Source organism: Rhinichthys klamathensis, unplaced genomic scaffold, assembly GCF_029890125.1.
Source record: "Rhinichthys klamathensis goyatoka isolate OS25496 unplaced genomic scaffold, OSU_Roscu_1.1 h1tg000082l_1, whole genome shotgun sequence".
Lineage (NCBI taxonomy): Eukaryota > Metazoa > Chordata > Actinopteri > Cypriniformes > Leuciscidae > Rhinichthys > Rhinichthys klamathensis.
Genome location: NW_026606624.1, coordinates 2,294,080 through 2,314,823, shown reverse-complemented (window position 1 = coordinate 2,314,823; position 20,744 = coordinate 2,294,080). Strand labels below are relative to the sequence as shown.

General features: G+C 38.7%; 1 protein-coding gene across 1 annotated transcript; it reads right to left on the bottom strand.

Moving 5' to 3' along the window:
* Window positions 1-1,021: 1,021 nt before the first annotated feature.
* Window positions 1,022-19,322, bottom strand: st3gal8 (ST3 beta-galactoside alpha-2,3-sialyltransferase 8). Its single transcript, XM_056251426.1, has 7 exons — window positions 19,226-19,322; window positions 12,756-13,502; window positions 2,785-2,972; window positions 2,104-2,283; window positions 1,961-2,006; window positions 1,755-1,874; window positions 1,022-1,675 (listed from the first exon to the last, which is right to left on the bottom strand). Exons 2-7 carry the CDS (start codon window positions 13,077-13,079, stop codon window positions 1,508-1,510), a joined length of 1,026 nt encoding a protein of 341 aa, XP_056107401.1. The 5' UTR covers window positions 13,080-13,502; window positions 19,226-19,322; the 3' UTR covers window positions 1,022-1,507.
* Between the last annotated feature and the right edge of the window lie 1,422 nt (window positions 19,323-20,744).

Below are 20,744 nucleotides of genomic sequence, written 5' to 3'. Positions count from 1 at the left end.
ATACGACTTAATTTTTCGTTTTACGGGTTAAAAAAGGAAAAACGAATGAGCGCAAAAGTACACGGATCAATGGGTAATTTTAAAGCTTGTTAATGATTAACTTTAAACCTGTTGGTAGCTTTAAAGGGTGCCTAATCCCCAGGTCAGAGCCTGACTCCACCCACTGGCAATATTTGAAAAATGCTGGAAAAGTGGGCGGAGCCCAGCGGAGATAGAGGGGATGAACGGATACTCTATCCTGATCGTTTTCAATACTCGCAAATCCAACTCCTGACTCGCTACAGTGGTTTTGACGATGGTTTTTATACTGCCATGGACGTGGTAGCTCGTACCAAGGGCGTGGTAAGCTGAAACCTGCTTACGTCAGCTCTCACCGCTACCATCACGAACTACCGCAAACATCCAATAGGAAAATTCAACTGCAGTAGCCACCGTTCAACCTGAAGAGGGCAGCACTCAGACGTTTTTACACCATATATTGTAGAATTAAAACACTTTATACCCAAATGTCAAAAAAGTTACTCGAACGAATGAACAGCACTAATAAAGCCCCAGTCTTACAGATCATTAATTAAAAAAAGTTGGTTTAGTGTTTAGTTACCCTTTAAGTAGCCTACCTGTATTGTTTTTGTAGTGTTTGAATAAAGGGTGGCACTGGCAGTCTTTCATAATCAACTGTTACTGTTAATCACTGTTAATCAACTGTCGACCATATTCAAGAAGTATTTGTTCTCCATTTGAGCGAGATGTTTTTAAGTTGCTAATTGAGCAAAGTGCTTCCATATATTTTATTAGTATTAGTTCAAGAATAAAATAGAATAGAATAAAAGAAAAATATCGGATTGATATCGGTATCGGCAAATAGCCAAAGCTGCGGCATCGGTATCGGAAGTGAAAAAGTGGTATCGGAACATCCCTAAATCAAACCCGCCCTTTATTTCTTCATTGGATATTTTGTTAGGAAAAGTGGGTTGCGAATGCTGCTTCATGTTGACTTTAAGGCACTGAAAACTGGCTTTTTATAACATCTGCAAGTGAATGGAGCTGATGATCAACATCTTTCTTGCAGTTTAGACAGCTTTGTCGATTATACGCGAAACCCATCTAGTTGTCACAAATTGCACATTTGCAGTGCAGACACTGTGTGAGGCTAGTCAGCTTGAATAAGAAAGAAGTATATAAGGAGGCTTAGATCAAGCCAATTTGCTTACTGTTCTTCTTCTTCAACGTTTCAATGCCTGACTGGGGAGGAAGGCAACATCAGTCTTTTTCTTCAGGCACGTAGCGAGTAAAATGCTGTTAGAGAACAGGAGGAGTTAATTAGGTCTTAGGACTACAGCTTGATGTCTGTGGGTTTGGTTCAGTGCAGTTCACAGTGGTCAATTAATGGTAGGGTGGATCACAGATCTGCGTCTCTTTGGCTTCCATACGGCTGCAGTGCAAGTCCTGGCCTGGCATTTACATGGCACTGAGCATTACTGAGTCAATAAAGGCCATAATTACAGGCTCATCTGTACAGTTTGATTTTGCCCTCTGCGCTGAGCCTATGAATGATCTTAGTCTCGAAATCCGCGTTGTGGACCCCAGTCTTTCGAAAGGCACCTGCGTATCTGTTGTTCTCCCAATAGTGGTGCCAGTTTCCTTGCTTGTCTGCCCCATATCCAAACACTGACACCTGTTGAGATTGAACATCATGATTGAAATCATCTAGTGATGCAGAAATGATTATCTTAGCTGTAAATAGAAATACAAACCTCATCACAAAGATGCAAAGCAAATATAATGGCTACTATCCCAGTGGACGGATACCTTCCATGACGCTCTGTCCAGTTTTCATGTGTGTACTTAAAGAAGGCTGGATTCACAACCATCACCTGGTCAGCACACACAGACGGTAAAGTTAGGCTTAACAGATGGATGTGTTTATGGATTTACATGCTTTAGCATGATTTACACTCACCTTGTCTTTGTCAGCTTCTACACGATTTTTCACTCTCATGTACGTCCTGTTCAGGATATACAAACAATTTATAGTCATTTTTAGAGTAATTTTAGTTCAATTAAAAGCTATGTTGCACAATTTTCAGAAATATTTTGAAGTACATTTTGATCTCTCCTGTGGAAAGGGCGCTGGACAACCACTGCATGTCTTTCAATTTGAAAGGAAGAAGGACGAGATGGACACCAGGTCTCAGATCGATCGCACTCTCTGGGTACAGGAAGTGGTGGGTGGTTCGATTACCAACATCCTCTTCATAACCCACAGTTACGGCCTTATTCATTCTGTGGAACGTTTGAGTGGAAATGCATTAGTAAAAATAAAAAAATAAAAAAATATTGGCTACAATAATAATCCATTTTTAAAATAGTATTTTCAGGTTTCTCTCTTAGACACTTTTACAGTCAACATGAACCAGCATTCACATTTTAATTCCTTAATGTGGTTGAAATGTGAAAGGATTTTTAAAGAGAATCTTTTGAAAATTCTCAATGATGTTTTGTCTTTACAATGAACATTAAGGAGGTACAAATTTTTGGGCCCATAAAAATTTAGTATGGACAAAAACAATGTTTTCAAAATATCTTTTTTGTGTTGTATTGATGAATTTTAATTTTCGGGTGAACTACATTAGTCAAAATTAGAAGTGGATCAAAACCTTTCATTAAAATTATACATGAATTTTGACAAATACCCATTCTTGTCTTAGGACAGATTTGATGAACTTTTTTGATCCTCTTCAAATGTTGTATTTAGACTAGACACATAAAGAGCAGAAAACACACCTAATAACAGCTGAATGGGAATCTATCAAGGCTCCGTTTTTGGACTTCGACAGATTGCCTGAGTTTCCAACAACTGCACATTTCCGGCACTGGTTTTGCCGTGGAATTTTGTCTTTAGGTGGAGGGGAAATTATCTTAAACATCTTCTGGGTGACATCCTCGATCGTTCCATCAGATGACTGCAAAGACTGCAAAGCAATATCATTAATAAAAATTATAGAGCGGAACCTCAAAATTTAAATAATTTTTTTTTTTTCACAACTAATCTCTACATCTTTAATGTTAAAAGAAAAGATGACTATCCCAGCAATGGTCTTTGGTGTTATTGTATATTTTCTTAATGCATTATTAAAAATGCTGCGATGTGCCATGGAAACCCAAGACACTAAAGCAAACCAATTTCAGGCTAATCTGAGTGCACTCTTAGTGCCATTGCCTGCAAAGGTCTGAAAGCCTTTAATTAGGCTAAATTAAACCTTACTGAAACACATGGCTGGGCCGAAGGGCCTATTTGTGCCCTTGTTCCCAAGGGGAAATTACTTTTTTGTTTAAGGAAACCAGATAATGACTCTGGGATCCACAGCCATCACTTAAATGATGTTTGGCAAACAGATAGGCTGGTAGTAAGTGAACTTGAGATGGTCTGGAATGAACACACCAGCTGTTGTCTTTCCCTGACGTGTCCGTGTGCCAGAAAAGGGAAATGAAAATGATATCTACAGCTATGACTTCAGAGGCATGCCTGAGAATCGCAAGAGCTATTCTGTCTCTATCTTAGAAAGGCCGATGGCTGTCTAGAGACTAGCAAATGAATCAAGGAACAAATCCAACATTAACTGTCCCACTCATTGCAGAAATTGAAAAAACAAGTCCTTTTGAGCTAAATCTACATATTGAGAGTTGAGTTTTTTGATGAAATGATCACATATTTATCTAATCATCTGGTCTCCCTTCACCCCCAACAGGGTGCCGCAGCTGGAGCCCAATCTGGCAGAGTTGCCAGGTCTGCACAACAATACCCGTCCAATTTATCATAAAAACTATCCCAATCAAAACAAAAAAAACTAATCCAATCATTAGTTGGAAGTTGTGGTGTTGGGTCACTTTAACCAGTGGACTTGAAAAACTACTCGCAGCAACAGTGTAAAAGTAGCCCAATACCCGGGGAAAACCCAGACTTGGGTTTCCATTTGAAACGACTGTCTAAACTGATGCAACCAAAGCTACAAAAAACAAAATGATTGCATGTGCACCTGTGGAACAGTCCTTAAGACACTAACAGTTTACAGGCGGTAGACAAAGTCACGTTTCCAATAACTTGGGACCTTTTTACTGACACTGAAAAAACAACACAAGATAGATGCCCAGGGTCCCTGATCTCTTGCGTGAACATGCTTTAGTCCACCTGCAGGAAGTCATGAGGCCTGCAGATGTGGACAGAGCAATAAACTGCAATGTAAGACACCTAAAGGCTTCAGACCTACACCGGAGCCTCTACGCTGTAGGCTATGCGTTGGTTTTCATTTATACTTCTGCGTCGTTGTCCGCGTTGACTCCACACATGCAGAGGGAGCATGTGAAACCCGAGGTAAGGGTTCTAGCAGACCAATTACAGCGCTTGCGGTTCGCGTAGAATTGACAAGTTGTTACATTTTTGGAGAGGTGCACGTCAGGGTACGCCGATGAGTACACGTGCTACACACGTGAGTTCGATGTAGAAGTATAAATTGGGCTTAAGACTGTTACAGGGAAACAGGAAAGACAGCTGATCGTCCTTGCAGTGCCAAACCACCTGTAACCATATGTGTCTCTAATATGTGTTCGAGAACTTGCAAGTGCCTTGGTGGAAAAGTGGAATAACATCTCACAGCAAGAACAGGCAAATCTGGTACAGTCCATGAGAACGAGAAGTCCTGTAGAACTTAAATTAGCTGGTGGCCACACCAGATGCTGACAGCTACTTTTGATATTGACTCCCTCTTTGTTCTGGGACTCATTATGCCATTTTAGTTCATCAAATGTCTGTGAAACTTGTTCAGTTTACTGTATGTCTCAGTTATTAAAGGGGTGGTATAATGCTCCTTTTTACAATATGTAAAATAAGTCTCTGTTGTCCCCAGAGTGTGTATTAGGGCTGCAACAAACGATTATTTTGATAATCGATTAATCTAACGATTATTAGAACGATTAATCGACTAATCGTCGATTATTTCGCAGACTAATCAGTAAGTTTGGAACGATTATTCAGCTTTTCCAATTAGTTAAAACATTGAGTTATACATATTCTAACTATAATATAAAAAAAGAAAATCACTTCAGCTTTTGAAATAGTTGTTTTAATGAACTTTGAGCCAACTAAACAGGTCATTCTCTTTAAGTTTTCAGATTTCGGTCCAACTCAAATCACACACAAATGCTCTCTAAGCATTGTTTAATAGGCCCACTGCTTTTCTTAGAACTGAAACAGAAAAAGGGACATTTACTTCAGGACACAAAGAATGGTAAAATATTAATCTGCAAACAATTTTTATAATTATAAAATTACAATCTTTTTTTACATGACAATTGAGCTGACAGAGACGTTCTCATTCACCTTTTAATTTATAGTATGATAAAGTAACTGCCATGATATTATTCCTATGTCATAGGAAGGATATAACATCTCGTTTTGTAAGTCTTCATGATTATTGAACAAAATACAGGCAAGTGATGATAAGACTATAATAATACCTAATATACTAATAGTGTTACAATAATAAAAACAGCCCTGACTCCTAAGCTCAATCAAGCATTATTCTATACAAAATAAGTCATCACATTACTGTAATTATATTACTATTGATAATATTATTACTATTATTAGTAGTATTACATTCTCTAATAAAGAGAGATTTACCGCTGGTTAGTAAGCTCCAGCTGGAGAACACTCACTTCTCACCGGCTCCTCTTTTGCCGGGATGTTTCCTCTTGCACTCCAACATGCATGTTGTGCTCCCGTGAAAATTGCACACGACAGCATTCTTGATTTGAAGTTTTGTGAAACTTTCCCAAACCTAAACCTTGCTAGTTCGGATTCGTTTGCACTGTCATAATTCGCGCTGTTTTCTCTTCTACCGCAATAGCATTTGTAAGGGCTGCACTACACTCTAGCGCTACAGCGCCGTAGCGGTCAAATCGCGGGATTGCAGGCCCTTGCATTGGGTCACGTGAGATCAAACGACTACTCGACAACAAAGATATTTGTCGACAAATTTTTATTGTCGACGTTGTCGACAACGTCGACTAATCGTTGCAGCCCTAGTGTGTATGTGAAATTTTAGCTCAAAATCCCCCACAGATCATTTTTTACAGCATGTTAAAATTGTCCGTTTTTGAGGGTCAGTAAAAACACGTCATTTTGTGTGTGTCCCTTTAAATGTTAATGAGCTGCTTCTCCCGGTACAGAGAGCGGAGTTTCAAGAGCTTGTGTGTGTGTGTGTGTTTGTGTGTGTGAGTTAGCAGCTCCGACTACCTTACGCAGACAAGCACTAAAATGTCAGAAACTGTTCTGGCTTTTATGTTTAAACTGGAGTCTGACAATGATGGAAAGACTCATGAAGAAGTGACAACATGCAGAATGCAACAGGACATTTCTGAATGGTTAGTTGATGAATTTATGTTGCTGATATGGAGTTAACGATCTTCAATTAGCATATTCTGTCATGATAATCTATAAAATCGCTCGTGTCGGAACTGTTGTAAGATGCCTACAGAGTGACATGATATTGCATTTGTGTTACGTACTGTATTGCATGTGAAAAGACGGATGCGACAGCTTGAGCAGACTCACAAATGTGCTCTACTACAATAACTCTTCTCATGGACCTGGGGGCAGGGTTTATGTAAATTTTAGGGTTAGTGATGTCACTAACCACTAACGGAATGTCATGTAGTCCCTATCAGCCGTTTGTTGTAGTCCTTAAAAAACAAGTTCTCTAAAAGCAAAACTATTACTTTGCTTTGAGCGTTGTAACTTTGCAGATGTTGTTTATGCTCAAACAGCAACATTACACACTAACTAAAGTTAGAAAAGTGAATCATAATCAACCACCCCTTTAAATCTTTTTATGTATTGGATTATAAAAATGTCTTTGAATTATGTGAATTATTTAGTTAATTAATCAGAATATCATGTAATTAATTCACTTAAAATATAAAAATGATTGATTAATATAATATGCAGATTAATATAATATATGCACTTAATAGATGCAGAACTTAAAGAGGACCTATTATGCTTTCTTTCTTTTTTTTACTTTCTTTAGTGTGTAATGTTGCTGTTTGTGCATGTAACGGTCTGCAAAGTGGCGCATCAAAAGGACTTAGGGTGTGTTCACACTTGTAGTTCGGTTCACATGGTTCGTTTGGTCCGGACCAAAAACAAATATTAGTCCTGGTCCACTTAACGTTCACATTGGCCTCGTTTACACTGTCAGTGAAATGTGACCCAATTCCGATTTTTTACTCGTATGCGACACAGATCGGATGTGTTCTATGACAGTGTAAACAGGAAAAAAACGCATGCATTCGGATATTTCGAGATCGGTTTCAGGCCTCGTTCATATGTGGAAATAAATCAGATGTAAATCGGATATGTGCCAATGCGACTGTCATGTAAACGGGCAGATCGGATTTTCCGAGGCATTAGGCTGCGTCTCCGCGGTTTAATGACGAGAGAAACCCCGACGCGCATCTGCGGATGGACGGATGGCCCGATGAAACATTGTGTCGTTGTAGGAGAGGAATGTGGACACACGTTGACACAACATATCAAAGGTTGGCTTGCTCATCCTAAAATTTCGGACCCACTGCTCCTCGTTAAAGCCCGCCACGATCTCATGAAAGTGCGTTTATTGCACGATTTTTTTTTCACGTGGCATTTACGCCAAAAATAGTTTTTGCGTGCATGATACGCACTTTATGGCGTTTAATACGCACGTTTACAGTGCGTATCAAATGCAAGCAAAAACTATTTTTGGCGTATAAATGGCATGAGAAATAAAATTTGTGCTATATACTCACTTTTATGAGATCGTGTTGTATGTTCCCACCTGTCCTGAGATCTCACTGCACGTTCGTCCATCTGAGCAAGAAGACCCCTTTAAACATGCGTGATGTTTCAGTCAAGTGTAAACACATGACTCGGATATGGGTCACAATTTAAAGAACGTGTAAACGGACGGTAAAAAAAATCGGATATAGGCAACAAATCAGAATTGGGCATCAAGACCTGCAGTGTAAACGAGGCCATTGTCATTTTAATACCGAACCTAAAGATGGCGAACCTTAAAGGCATAGGGGTATGATCACAACCTGATTGGTCGGCTTTTATTATGTATATTTAGCAACGTAACTTACCGAACATCCAAAACAATGCTGTGTGCCGAGATAAATATGCTCGTTGTATGTGCGTAGCCTATATATGATGGAATTTTGACCAGCGGCAGCGGCTTGAGCATTCTGTTCTTTTTTAGGGTCGTATCTTGTGACATCGTGTCCCGTTTTTAGTTTGTTTACATGTCTTTGGTCCATGTTGCGTTCATGTTTCATTCAAAAAGCACCAGAGTTAGGGTGTATTCACACCTGCCTTGTTTGGTTCGATTAAATCGAACTAGAGCTGGGTTTCGATTCAAATTTCAAGAATCGATTCGATTCCGATTCTCAAGATCTTGAATCGATTATCATTATTCGATTCGATCCGATCCGATCTGATCCGATTTTCGAGATTTAGATAAGTGTTTTTGTTTTTTCCAGCTGTTACCTGAATTACAGGACTGTAGTTATGCAACATATTGATACTATTAGGCTATTATAGACATTTAACTGCTTGTTTTGAACTTCATGCATGTGTATTGAATGTTAAACAAGTTCATAATGATAACAAACAAGACTGTTTATCGTGGTGATGTGTAGCCTACAGAGGCTTCGCACAGACAGTGAATGAGAGAGATCGGCAGAGCGCGTGCGGATTACCTGCGTCTGTCTTTGAAGTCATATGTATTCTTGAAAAAGGTTGCCGTGTCAAAGGAAAGCGAAATATTTGTCGTAGGCTATCATCCTTTTAACGTTCACGTCACGGGTATTTACCATAAATGCGCGTCAGCAGCAGCGCTGGTCAGCATTCCACAGCGCGAGGAAGCCGCGGGGAAATAAAATCAGCGAGTCACGCATTGAATCAATGCCATATTGGTCTCTAATAAGTGAAGCATCAGCTTCAGCGTTACCCATGCGACGCATTGCTGCTCAGCTGAGCCTTGAAAAGTGGAACTCAAAGTTAAAAATAATTAACACCTTGTTTCATTACATCTCTTTTAATGAATCAGCTTTTTTGAACGTGTTTGTTGAATGAACGAATGACTCACTCAAAGCCCGTTGTTGTAACAATGTGCGCGCTGAGTGAAAGCCTTTCAATGCGCATAGGGATCTCCCAATCGCGGCAAGTTCACGGGGAAAATGTAAGCCTATTATTAAATCGATCCTCTGAGTTACGGATCGATCTTTAGAAATTAATATGAAAATCGATTCAGAATTGGTGAATCGATTTTTTCAACACAGCCCTAAATCGAACTCTAGTTCGTTTCCCCCCTTGGTGTGGACCTTTTGGGCAGGTGTGAATACAGCAATCGAACTCGGGTGCGGACCAAACAACCGAACCCAGACCCAGCTGAAGAGGTGGTCTCGGTACGGTTCCAAACGAACTCTGGTACGGTTCGTTTACGGTGTGAACATGAACCGACCCAATTGCAAGAAAGCACTGCGCCTTTGAGTTAACAGGCTTCCATAGTCGGAGTTGCGTTATGGGAAAGTGATCTGTTGTAGCCTACTACATTACATCTGTTGCGCGTCTTTCTGCGCGTCGTGTGTGCATCATTGGAATGGAATGAATGAATGAGTGTGTGCATCAGGAGATTCACATACAGAGCGTTCTCTTTAGTCTAATCGCGCATAGATGCAAAAAAAAAAACATTTGCAGTTCATATAATGTAACGATAGTTACAATACAAGGATGATGCTGCGTTAATTTACGTTAAGCCTTTTTTGCACTTCCTGATTTCCCTACTTGAGAATCCTTGTCCAATGAATGGACGACCTTAGCACACGGGTGGTTTTGTTTACAAATTTTGGTTCACTTGCAAAAAGAGCAGTGTGAAAGCGAACCGAACCAAAAAAAAAAAAAAAAAAAAATTATTTGATCCGGACCAAAGCAAGTGAACTATCGGACTTTCCTGGTGTGAATACACCCTTAATTTGGAAGCGGACCGAGACTAATCTCTTCAGCGGTTTCTGTCCGCTTGTTTGGTGCGCACCAGGGTTCGGATTGCAGCGTTTACACTTAGGGTGTATTCACACCAGGAAAGTCCGATAGTTCACTTGCTTTGGTCCGGACCAAATAATTTTTTTTTTTTTTTTTTGGTACGGTTCGCTTTCACACTGCTCTTTTTGCAAGTGAACCAAAATTTGTCAACAAAACCACACGTGTGCTAAGGTCGTCCATTCATTGGACAAGGATTCTCAAGTAGGGAAATCAGGAAGTGCAAAAAGGTTCAGCATGGAGATATTTCGTACTGCAATATTTGTTATTTTACTAATTTTGTGTTATTCTGTACAAACGCAATATGAAGAAACTGCGCAGAAGATGGATAAGGTATAAAGTTTTGATTCATAGAGAGGGGCTATGTTCACACATTCAAATAACGAGATTCTTATTGTATATAGGCTACTGCTAAAAAGTGCTGTCAATGTTAACGCTTGCGATTTGAATTTGTTCAGTTTAATGCAGCGTCATCCTTGTATTGTAACTATCGTTACATTATATGAACTGCAAAAGCTTTTTTTTGCATCTATGCGCGATTAGACTAAAGAGAACGCGCTGTATGTGAATGTCCTGATGCACACACTCATTCATTCATTCCATTCCAATGACGCACACACGGCACGCAGAAAGACGCGCAACAGTATCGTGTGGCCAGACAGCGCGCCGGAATGGAATTCTCTTTCGCACTTGAACAACAATAACACAAACCATTATGCCAAAATCTCCGACTACGGAAGCCTTTTAACTCAAAGGCGCAGTGCTTTCTTGCAATTGGGTCGGTTCATGTTCACACCGTAAACGAACCGTACCAGAGTTCGTTTGGAACCGTACCGAGACCACCTCTTCAGCTGGGTCTCGGTTCGGTTGTTTGGTCCGCACCCGAGTTCGATTGCTGTATTCACACCTGCCCAAAAGGTCCGCACCAAGGGGGGAAACGAACTAGAGTTCGATTCAATCGAACCAAACAAGGCAGGTGTGAATACACCCTTATTCAAATGACCTGCACTAACAGAGTAATCGCACCAGGGCTCGTTTAATCAAACCAAACATGCCAAGTGCAACACATCCTTATTCTCTATACCAGGGAGCACTGTTTCTGAAGTCCCTGAAACTCGCGGTTATGGTAAGAGGCGTGACATTTCCTAAACATGCTCAAAGCAGCTGACCAATCACAGCACATTGAGCTTTTCGGAAGAAGGGACTTTAGAGACCAGGGGCACGTTCAAGCTCAAACCAGTGCGCAACGTTTCGCTACGGTTTCCGGGTTGAACGACATGTTTTCTGGAAACAGTCACAGTGTGCAACGGGGTTTGAGATACGTTTTCTCTTGTTTGGTGAGTGTGTCAAAAATGTCAGCCCAATCAGCAGCAACATGTACTGTATATAAACCACGCGATATTAAAGAGTCAGCTCGCACAAAGGGAAATGTGTTCGCTGCAGCTCGGTATACGCAACAATTGAAGATATTAGAAGACATGTTTGTCTTTTCATCCTGAAATGCGAGGCAAATGTTGGATTACAATAATTAGGAACCACATTTCTTACAAATCCCTTCACTCGATTGGGATGTTCTCTTTTAATCTGGACTGCAAGGGCAGTGACTGTAACATTGAGCGTATTTTTCAGTATTAAACACGTATTTATACTGATTTCATGGGGCTCCGAAAATTCTTCAAAAAGAACACAAAGAATAGCCTTCTCAGCTGCCATAGTTGCAACTCTTGCGTCATCAGAACAGGGTGTTCAACGCACCACCGTTTTCGTTTAAAAAACGTTTTGCAACTTTTTGTCGGGGCTGAACGCAGCCCAGAACTAAACAAAGGTGAGTTTCACAAAAGGATTGTTAGCTAACTAGTCGCAAGTTCTGTCATTATCAGCACGGTTCAACGAGTCTGTTTCCTGAAACCATAGTAAACCGCATTGCAAAGTTGTGTGGTTAAAACGACAGATCTCGACCTATGGTTAGAAGCACAGTTTCTTGTTTGCTTGACATGTGGACTTCAATCCTTATCTTGAGCAAAATAAGCAAGCTGGCATTCAGTACAATCATATCTTTCATTTAGAATATATACAAATTTCATTCACGTCTTTTAGTTTGTCAAGAGATTTAAAGCACCATTTTTGAAGAGTGTGCATGTGCGAAAGTGTTCTAGCACGAAAGAAAGAGCCTATGATTGAATCTGGAAATAAAGCAAAATAACTGAGAAAAATTAGAATTAGTCCTCAGATGCCATGTCTGCAATTTATAGCAAAAAATCTGGCATTAATTCGATCCCAAAGATTAAAAGAAGTTATTACTCTACCTGCATGACATCATTAACCAACATGGTTGAACGACAAATTTGCGACATTGGTTTCAGGAAACAGTCGTGACTTTCTATTTGATTTCTTAAACGATGCATCGTTCTATGATAGTTAAGCAGCGAGTTACGCCATTGTATGGGAAACACACCCCAGAGTGTTACTGACAGACTGGAAAGAGAGGTGCTGCAATAATGTAAAATATGTGTTTTTAAAATAAAGTGTACTTTTGTAGTAGTAAACAAAATCAAGACTTTATAAAAGAGCATAATATGGCCTTTTTAAACCATCAAAATCAAAATAATCTGCTTCTTACCAGCCACCACTTCAGAGAGGGCAGATCTATGTCATCGTGTCTGCCGGTGAGGTAAGGTCTCTGTTTATGATCATAGTGTTGGTCAAACCACTTTGACACACCCGTGTCTGCTATACAGGATGTACAGCTACACGAATGACCTCGTCTTGGCTCTGTGATAGGGTGTAACTGTGTCTGGTTCATGGTTGGTATCCTGACATTGTGGTGAGAGGGTAAAACTGTGACGGGCACAATGCCGGCCTTCTGAATGGTGTGAGCAGCTATCATTAAAAACAAAATAGCACCTAGCAAAGCACCTAAGTACAGTTTTCTTCTCAACATCATGGCTAAGACAAACTAAACCTTGGGGTGGATTTTCCAGAGGAAAAGATTTAAAGGTACCACTGCTGTAACATGCATTCACTTCTGGCTTGGCTTGTTCCTGCCAAATGGATTGGGGCTTTTATGGTGTATGATGAGTTGCTTTACAAAAAAAAAAAGGCCTCTGAGGTGGAAAATGACAGGATCTTCAATCCAGGATCGTCCATTATGGCCTTGTTCTATCTGTCCATCCTGTCATGAGTTTTTAAAACTAAAGCACAAGGCTTCATGGTGAAACACACTAAAAGGAGTCAAACTGTTTGTTAATGTTCAATACAGTGAAGGAAGTGAGTCGGAGATGAGGCAGCTTCACTTCCTGTCTGTACAGCTGTAGGCGCCTCTGCTCATGTTTCATTCCACTGCGAAAACCCACTGCTGCCAAAGCCCCTAAAAAACACAAGAACATCAACATTTTGAGATATTTTTCCATTATGTCACGATCTGATTCATGGATGAAATTCAGTGAATTGGCAGATTTACTTTACAACGTGGTCTGAATGATTCCTTCACAAATCAGATTATGTTAATAAACATGCCAAATGGAGTTTTGCAAGATTTGCAGTGAATAACAACTTAAAGTTTAGTCACTTTCTCACATAAACCCACCAGACTTAAAATATAGCACAGAAGACATATGAACTACTTTTAAGTTTTTCTGGATCATTTTTCAAGCTACAGTAAACATTTATTGTAATTGCATTTCATTTCTTTATAACTTTATAATTGAATAACTAAGTCGCATGAGTTTTGAGGGTGAGGGTGAGTAAACAATGACAGAATTATTGTGTGATCCAATCCTAAACTCCACTGAGGAAACTCATTCTTTGAGGCAGTGGTAAAAAGGAAGAATAATTTCGCCACTGTTTTTTTTTTTTTTTCAAAATCATGTTTTTATGTTCAATCGTAATGAACTGACCTAAAAGGAAGAAAGGAAGGAACGTTGTCAGTCTATTTACTCTTCAAAAACACATTTGAGAGCACTCCAAAATACATCGAGGAAGTTGAAGAAAGGTCACAACTGTTGCCTCCTGTGACTGCAAAAATGTGTCTGAACCTCCCTCACACTCTCCACCACATCCAAGCTGAACAACTACATAAATAAAGCACCGCTGACTGCGTAGGACCAATCACATCAATGCAGCAAATCCATCTTTAGATTGATGAGTGTCAAACAGCTACTCCCACAATTCCCAGTCTAAAGCTCTGGACTTGATGCATGGTACTTAAATAGCCTACTTGAAGTCCTTAACAAACAGCTTTACTTAAAAAAAAAAACAAAGCTATCCCAGAAACGACAGCCAATGTGACTGCAGAGCAAAGCGGAAATTTGATCCTATGAGAAACAGGATGTCCAGGACTTTCCTCATCTGTTAGGGATCCGTGTCCGGCGGAGCAGGGAGACGCTGGTAATGGAGTGGGGGATGTGAGATCAGCTGACGTTCAGCTGATTCAGAAGAACCGTCTCTCCCTGCCAGACAGCTGTCTCACTACAGACCAAACAGAATTACATCTCTGGCCAGAGCAGCCAAATCTACCTAGTCAGCAAAGTGAGTCTCCCCCACCGTTCATTACTCAAAGTGAACTAATCTCAAAAGCAACGCAAGGGAGCTTTAAGTAGCCAATCCAGGGCTGATGAATCCAGAACGTTCTCATTCGCTTAAGCTGAGAAACAAGCAGTTCATTCAGAACACTAATCAAGACTACAAAATTACAACAGCTGTAAGAAAGACATATTAGTTTCCATACAAGTGGATTCAAATAAGCCAAAGTAATATTTGGTCTGGGCATGGTACATGGGCAGCCTGTGTTGTGTGATTAATTTTTTTTTTTTTTTTTTTTTAAGATAACAAAGTTTCTCATGACTGTCAGGTTACCATGGCTCAACACTGCTGCCTAATCTGGCTTTGCATGGTCAAAGAACAGATAAAATACAACTACGAAAAGCTAGTTAAAAGACTAGTTATTCTTCTGCATCAAGGGAAACACCCTTATTGCACTAATTCATTTGCATACCAATATGTTAAACACCAGAGCCAATGGGATTCTCACATTACTGAAACAAGAGGCTCCTCAATGTCTGCCAAACTATTCAGATTTGATTGCTCATTGAAATGTGCCCTTTACTCAGCAAAAGGGACCCCCTTTTCACAGGACTCCTGTCCAAACTTTCTGTGTGAGCCTTGAGGTACGCTCTGGGTTTGGAAGAGAACCATACAGCAAGCAAATGTTAGTTACTAAATGCTAACAATGCATTGCGGTCTTTGTTAATGAGTCTTATGAGTTTTGAGAACATTGAGCCTTTACCCCAACACAAGCTGCTTTTAATGCAAAATTCAAAGCAATTCATAATATAATATAATATAAATTATATAATATAATATGAGCAAAACAGAGCCTCAGAAAAGTTATTTAAATTATATCTATATATTTTTTTAATGCAAAAATATGAAAACTTTCTGCCATGGTTTATGTACAGTTATCTTGAAATATAAAATAAAAATTAAATATATAATGTATATTAAAATGTATAATAATAATTACAAATATATAATAATAATAATTTTGCAACCTCCGAAACATATCTTACTGATCATCTGAATATTGTGGCGCATGTCACTATCATGTCAACGTTGGTTACAGCCAACCTTAAAAAACAACAACAACTGCAAACGTCAACACTGGAAGCAATTACAGCCACTTTGATTTACCCAAACTGTTTAAATAAACATGTTCTTCTGTGTTGCCAAACATAAACAGTGTCTGATATTTTTCATTTTTGTTTCCTATTCACCGACGAACACCAGAAACAAAGTTATGCAAAAACTAGCAATTACGAAACAGCGATCAAAACTGCTGAGGTGCTGATAAAAACCCTGCTCTAATAGATTTGCCTTGGAAGCCAACCAGAGCTTTTTAACTTGCAGAGGCGTAAGAGGCTTGTTTTGCTCAGGGCATGTTAAAGAGTCAGGCCATGTTAACACTACAGTGAGAGTTTCAAGTGAGGTGTGGAGTGGACTGCTAAGGGAAGTTTTTTTTTGGGGTTTCACATTATCTGATCTCTGCCTTACTGTTGTGAAGATGTGTGTGGTGTGGTTTCCTCAACATGAGACCAAAATAAAAAAAAGGTTCCCCCACCCCCACTATATCACTTCAAGCATAGCTCATTATTCGGCCTCTCTGATAGCCAGACTATCTTTCAAAATGCAAAACAAGGGGGCCCTCAATTCCTTTCCCCTTAGTCAACTCACATGGCTTACCCCTAAAACTAAGCTTAAAGAGGCTATATGCGTTTTTCTGAAATTTAAACTCACGACTGACACCTGTGGCCAAAAAACAGAACTGCTCTTTCTTTCTGCTCGCTCTCTTACGTGCACAGTTCACAAGTCATCTGCTGCAAGGAGGTCAACATTATGTTTACAGAGGTAAGAACAGTCAAATACATATATTGTTTGAGATAAGTGCTGACAAGCAGTGGTGGCAGAGTGATCTGAAACGTTTAACATGAACGCGCTTGACGTCACATCCGCCGACAGCGCGGGAAAAATCCGACCCGACAGAAAATAGGAAAAATAGGATACAGGCTTATAGGTGCACCCACTGTGAGCGGACAAAATGTCAGTATGCTCAACAGGAGATGTTTGAGTCATAAATGGTAAAATAAAAAGGCTATTGTTACGTTTATTTTGGGGAAAAAGTTATATATAGTCCCTTTAAGAAACAGGAACAGCTACACTGTAAAATATGTACATTTGACTAGAAAAACAATGTAAAAATGCTACTATAAAAACATGTTACATGTTTAACAGTACTCTTATCCTCACCGTATACAGTAAAATTACATTATAATTGACAAAATATGTAATTTTAGTATAAAATATTGTTTTTAGAAGTAAAAAGTATGAATTATCGTACCTTAGGCCAATATGTACACTTTCACATAAAATATTGTAAAATTAAGTTATGGTTAAAGGTACACATGTTACTTTTGGCCCTATTGCTCATAAAACATTCATTACTAGGCTTAAAGGGATAGTTCACCCAAAAAAAAATTTTTCTGTCATCTGTCATTTACTCACCCTCAAGTTATTCCAAATCTGTATCAGTTTCTTTCTTCTGTTGAACACAAAAGAAGGTATTTTGAAAAATGTTGGTAAACCAGACTGTTGACCGTAGCCATCGACTTCCATATAGGAAAAAAACACTATGGAAGTCAATGGGTAGCAAATGATGACAGATTTTTTTCATTTTTGGGTGAACTATCCCTTTAAGAGATATAACCAGTTTAGATGGAAAGAATCTGAAAGACGTTACTTTAACTATGCCCATTAATAGACACGGTTCTTCCTTAAAAAATAAAATCCAGCACAGATAAAACAACCATAATGAAATTACCCTTCACAATAGATAATGCTTAACAATGGACTCCGTTAGAGAGCAAGATATGGCAATTTATCTGTTCAATAAAAACCTTTGAGTCACCTATTGAATAATAAGCGCCATCTTCACGGCGCTTTAACAACATTACAAATCCCTCAGTTCTTGCAATTTCCGAAAAGCCAAGCCAATGTTGATTCCAGTTTTATTACGAGCTCCGTCATGTTCTCTTTTTGCCAGCAGACTCTAATCTCTTCATAGTTTTTTAAAAACGGGTGATTCCCCGGAGGTTCAATATTTAGCTGCTCCATGTCAACCTTTCTCGCTCATTGTGACAACTACGCCACTCACTCACACACCATACACGCGTCAAAATAGCCGGAGGAAAGTTTCTCTATTTACATGCATATAATTGGCTTTTAGAAGAAGGATTGATGTATTGATTTACATTTTTGTTAATTTTGAAAAAGCCAACATATTATTTAATTTGAATACTATTATTTAAAGTTAATTCAATGGAAATTGACATTCCCAGAATTCCCTGCATGAACCATCACAGTTGTAAAATGTAAAAAAATGTTTTAATCTTTTATGTAGAATGTTTTATGTTGCACTATATAATTTAATGACACAGTTAAGAACTTTAAAATATACGGTCACCAACATGTTTGTTAGGCTACACAATCACTGTATTCTTACAGTATGTAGCTACAGTTTGTTTCACTGTAAACATTTACAGTGTACTACCCACACTGCTGTGCTGTAGGTTAATAATTTCACATTATATTCGTAGCAAGTCACTTTCCTCAGTAACCTTATTTTCGGGACTAATAGTTATTATGGCAAGTTTTTGACAGCTGCTACCAACTAAGTCACACAGACCTATATATCTCTGGTTAATTAAACCGAATTTTTTACTCAATAAAATTATCCGCATTTCGACCTTACTTAGGCAAAAAATGTATGGGATGAATTGGGTCTCGAAGTAACTCTAAATGTCTCGTAGTAGGCCGAGACAATCAAATCTGACAATATTAATTTGCACACAAACTGAAAGGTATTCCACACTAGAGTAATAAGTACTTATAACTGGTCAAGAATAAAACCATATAATCTAAACAACTGGTGCATTTAGTCACTCGCCTTTACCCTTTAGACAGCATTTTGGGCATCATATGGCGACGCGTATAGTCAAACGCTTGAACGCCGATTACATGCCAAAAAAACTAAGGTAGGAAGCTTACGTTCTTTTGAGACATGGTTTAGCTACATCCAAACGAAAACGTTAAGTAGCTATCCGTACATCTAACGGACAATTTAGGATAGTAAAGTAACAGTTTAAGTTTAACAAACATGGATAGGTTATTATCAAAGAGTCAAACCGTTCGAACTGTTTCCACTTTAAGTTCAGCTCAAGTTTAATCTTCGAGGTGAAAACTCGTGCACTCGTGTTCAACTCGAAATAAATCTTGTAACTGTAGCCTAACCTGTTGTTTAGTAGTAAAATGGGATTGATTAGCATTGCATTGGTGGCTTAAAAAATAAGTAGACTAGATCGGGGGAAAAAGAACAAGTTTTGAGATGGCAGTTCAGTTTAACTCCGTTTAAGACCGCTTTCTCTCATCACAATATATCACGTAGCCTATATTTAAATCGGGCTTGATAAAGTTTAAACAGGTTTTAGTTTAATATTACATGCTGTCGTCTAGAAAGCAGGATAAGTTTAGGCTACTTACCCCTTGTTCTCAGCTCGAATGTGGGGAACTAAAACGCAGAACTACGTCTTGCATGGACTGAGGAGAAATGATGTCAAGCTCTACGTCCTGTCTGCTGTGTGTATGTGTGTGTGTGGTCCTGGTAAACCCTCCGTCTTGGGGACCAAATGTCCCTATAAAGATATAGTACCAGTAATTCTTGACCTTGTGGGGACATTATTTTGTGTAAAAACATCATACTAAATTTAATAAATTATTATTTTTTTAATGTAAAAACACAAAGTTTTCTGTGAGGGTTGTGTTTAGGGATAGAGTTAGTTAGGGTTATGGGGGATTAGGGATAGAGTTTACATGAGATGTTAAAGCTGTTTGATATCTATATCAGGGGTCCATTCTTCATACCTTGCTTAATAGGACATCTAAGATGATTTGACAGATGGCAGATATTCGAATCATGATAACGGGCTAATTTGGTTCTTCAAACGAATTTGTGGATTTGATTAAAATATTTCAATTAAATTGTCTGAGATTACTGCACGTTTTTTGTTCACTGGAAAGGGCAGATACTGTATCGATACTCAAAACCATGATCAGCAATGCATCGATTGGACCTTTATAAGTAGCAGCCCAAGCGACCAAAACGACACAAAGGTTATAAGTATTCTACATGAAATGTGTAGGCTACTCTTTGTTAAATGATTCCTAATTATTTCCATTATTTCATGATTTCTAGTATTTGTACAGACTTTACATTTGATTTAAATGTTGTAATTAGCAATTCATTTAATTTTACCTGCGAAGCAGATTTGTTAAGTGAAGGTGACAGCATTAATTAAAGTTTCTTAATGGGATAGTTCACCCCAAAAATTTAAATTTTGTCATTAGCCTATACTTACTCACCCTCGAGTTATTCCAAACCTTTATGAGTTTCTTTCTTTTGTCGAACTCAAAAGAATATATAATGTTGGTAACCAGACAGTTGACGGCACCCACTGACTTCCATAGTATTTTTTTCCTATATGGAAGTCAATGGCTACCGTCAACTGTATTCTTTAAAATATATTTTTTTGTGTTCAACAAAAGAAAGAAACTCATACAGTTTTTTATAACAAACACAGTCTACTGTCCCACAGCCCTGATGAACCAAGTTTGTTATAAAAATGTATTACTTGCTACAATTAATTAGTTTAAGTTTGATGTTAAATCCACTATTTTATATAGAATTAGTCTAAGTCTAAAATGCAATTACATCAGAAGAAAATGAAAAATTAAGTGTCATCCTATTCTTTACTTTTTTCAAGGAAAAGTTTTACTTTTAAATTAAATTAATGAATTAATAAATGAATACTTTAGTAATGCATTACACCCAACACGGATTGGATTCGGATGGAATCCCTATGCCAGAAATATCAAATCTAGCCCCAGACGCCGGATCTTGTCAAAAGATATTTATTTTGTCTGGTGTGCAAACCAGCATAACCTGTCAACAGAAAGTCTTGTCTGGTACCTCAAGACTAAGAGCCTTCTATCAGCCTGAGAG

Excerpts from the sequence above, each read along its gene's own strand:
- st3gal8 (XM_056251426.1), bottom strand. The coding sequence starts at position 13,079 with ATGATGTTGAGAAGAAAACTGTACTTAGGTGCTTTGCTAGGTGCTATT. Across the intron at positions 1,875-1,960 it reads TAGAAGCTGACAAAGACAAG|GTGATGGTTGTGAATCCAGC; the intron begins GTGAGTGTAAAT and ends TGTGCTGACCAG. Across the intron at positions 1,676-1,754 it reads CTTTGCATCTTTGTGATGAG|GTGTCAGTGTTTGGATATGG; the intron begins GTTTGTATTTCT and ends CAATCTCAACAG.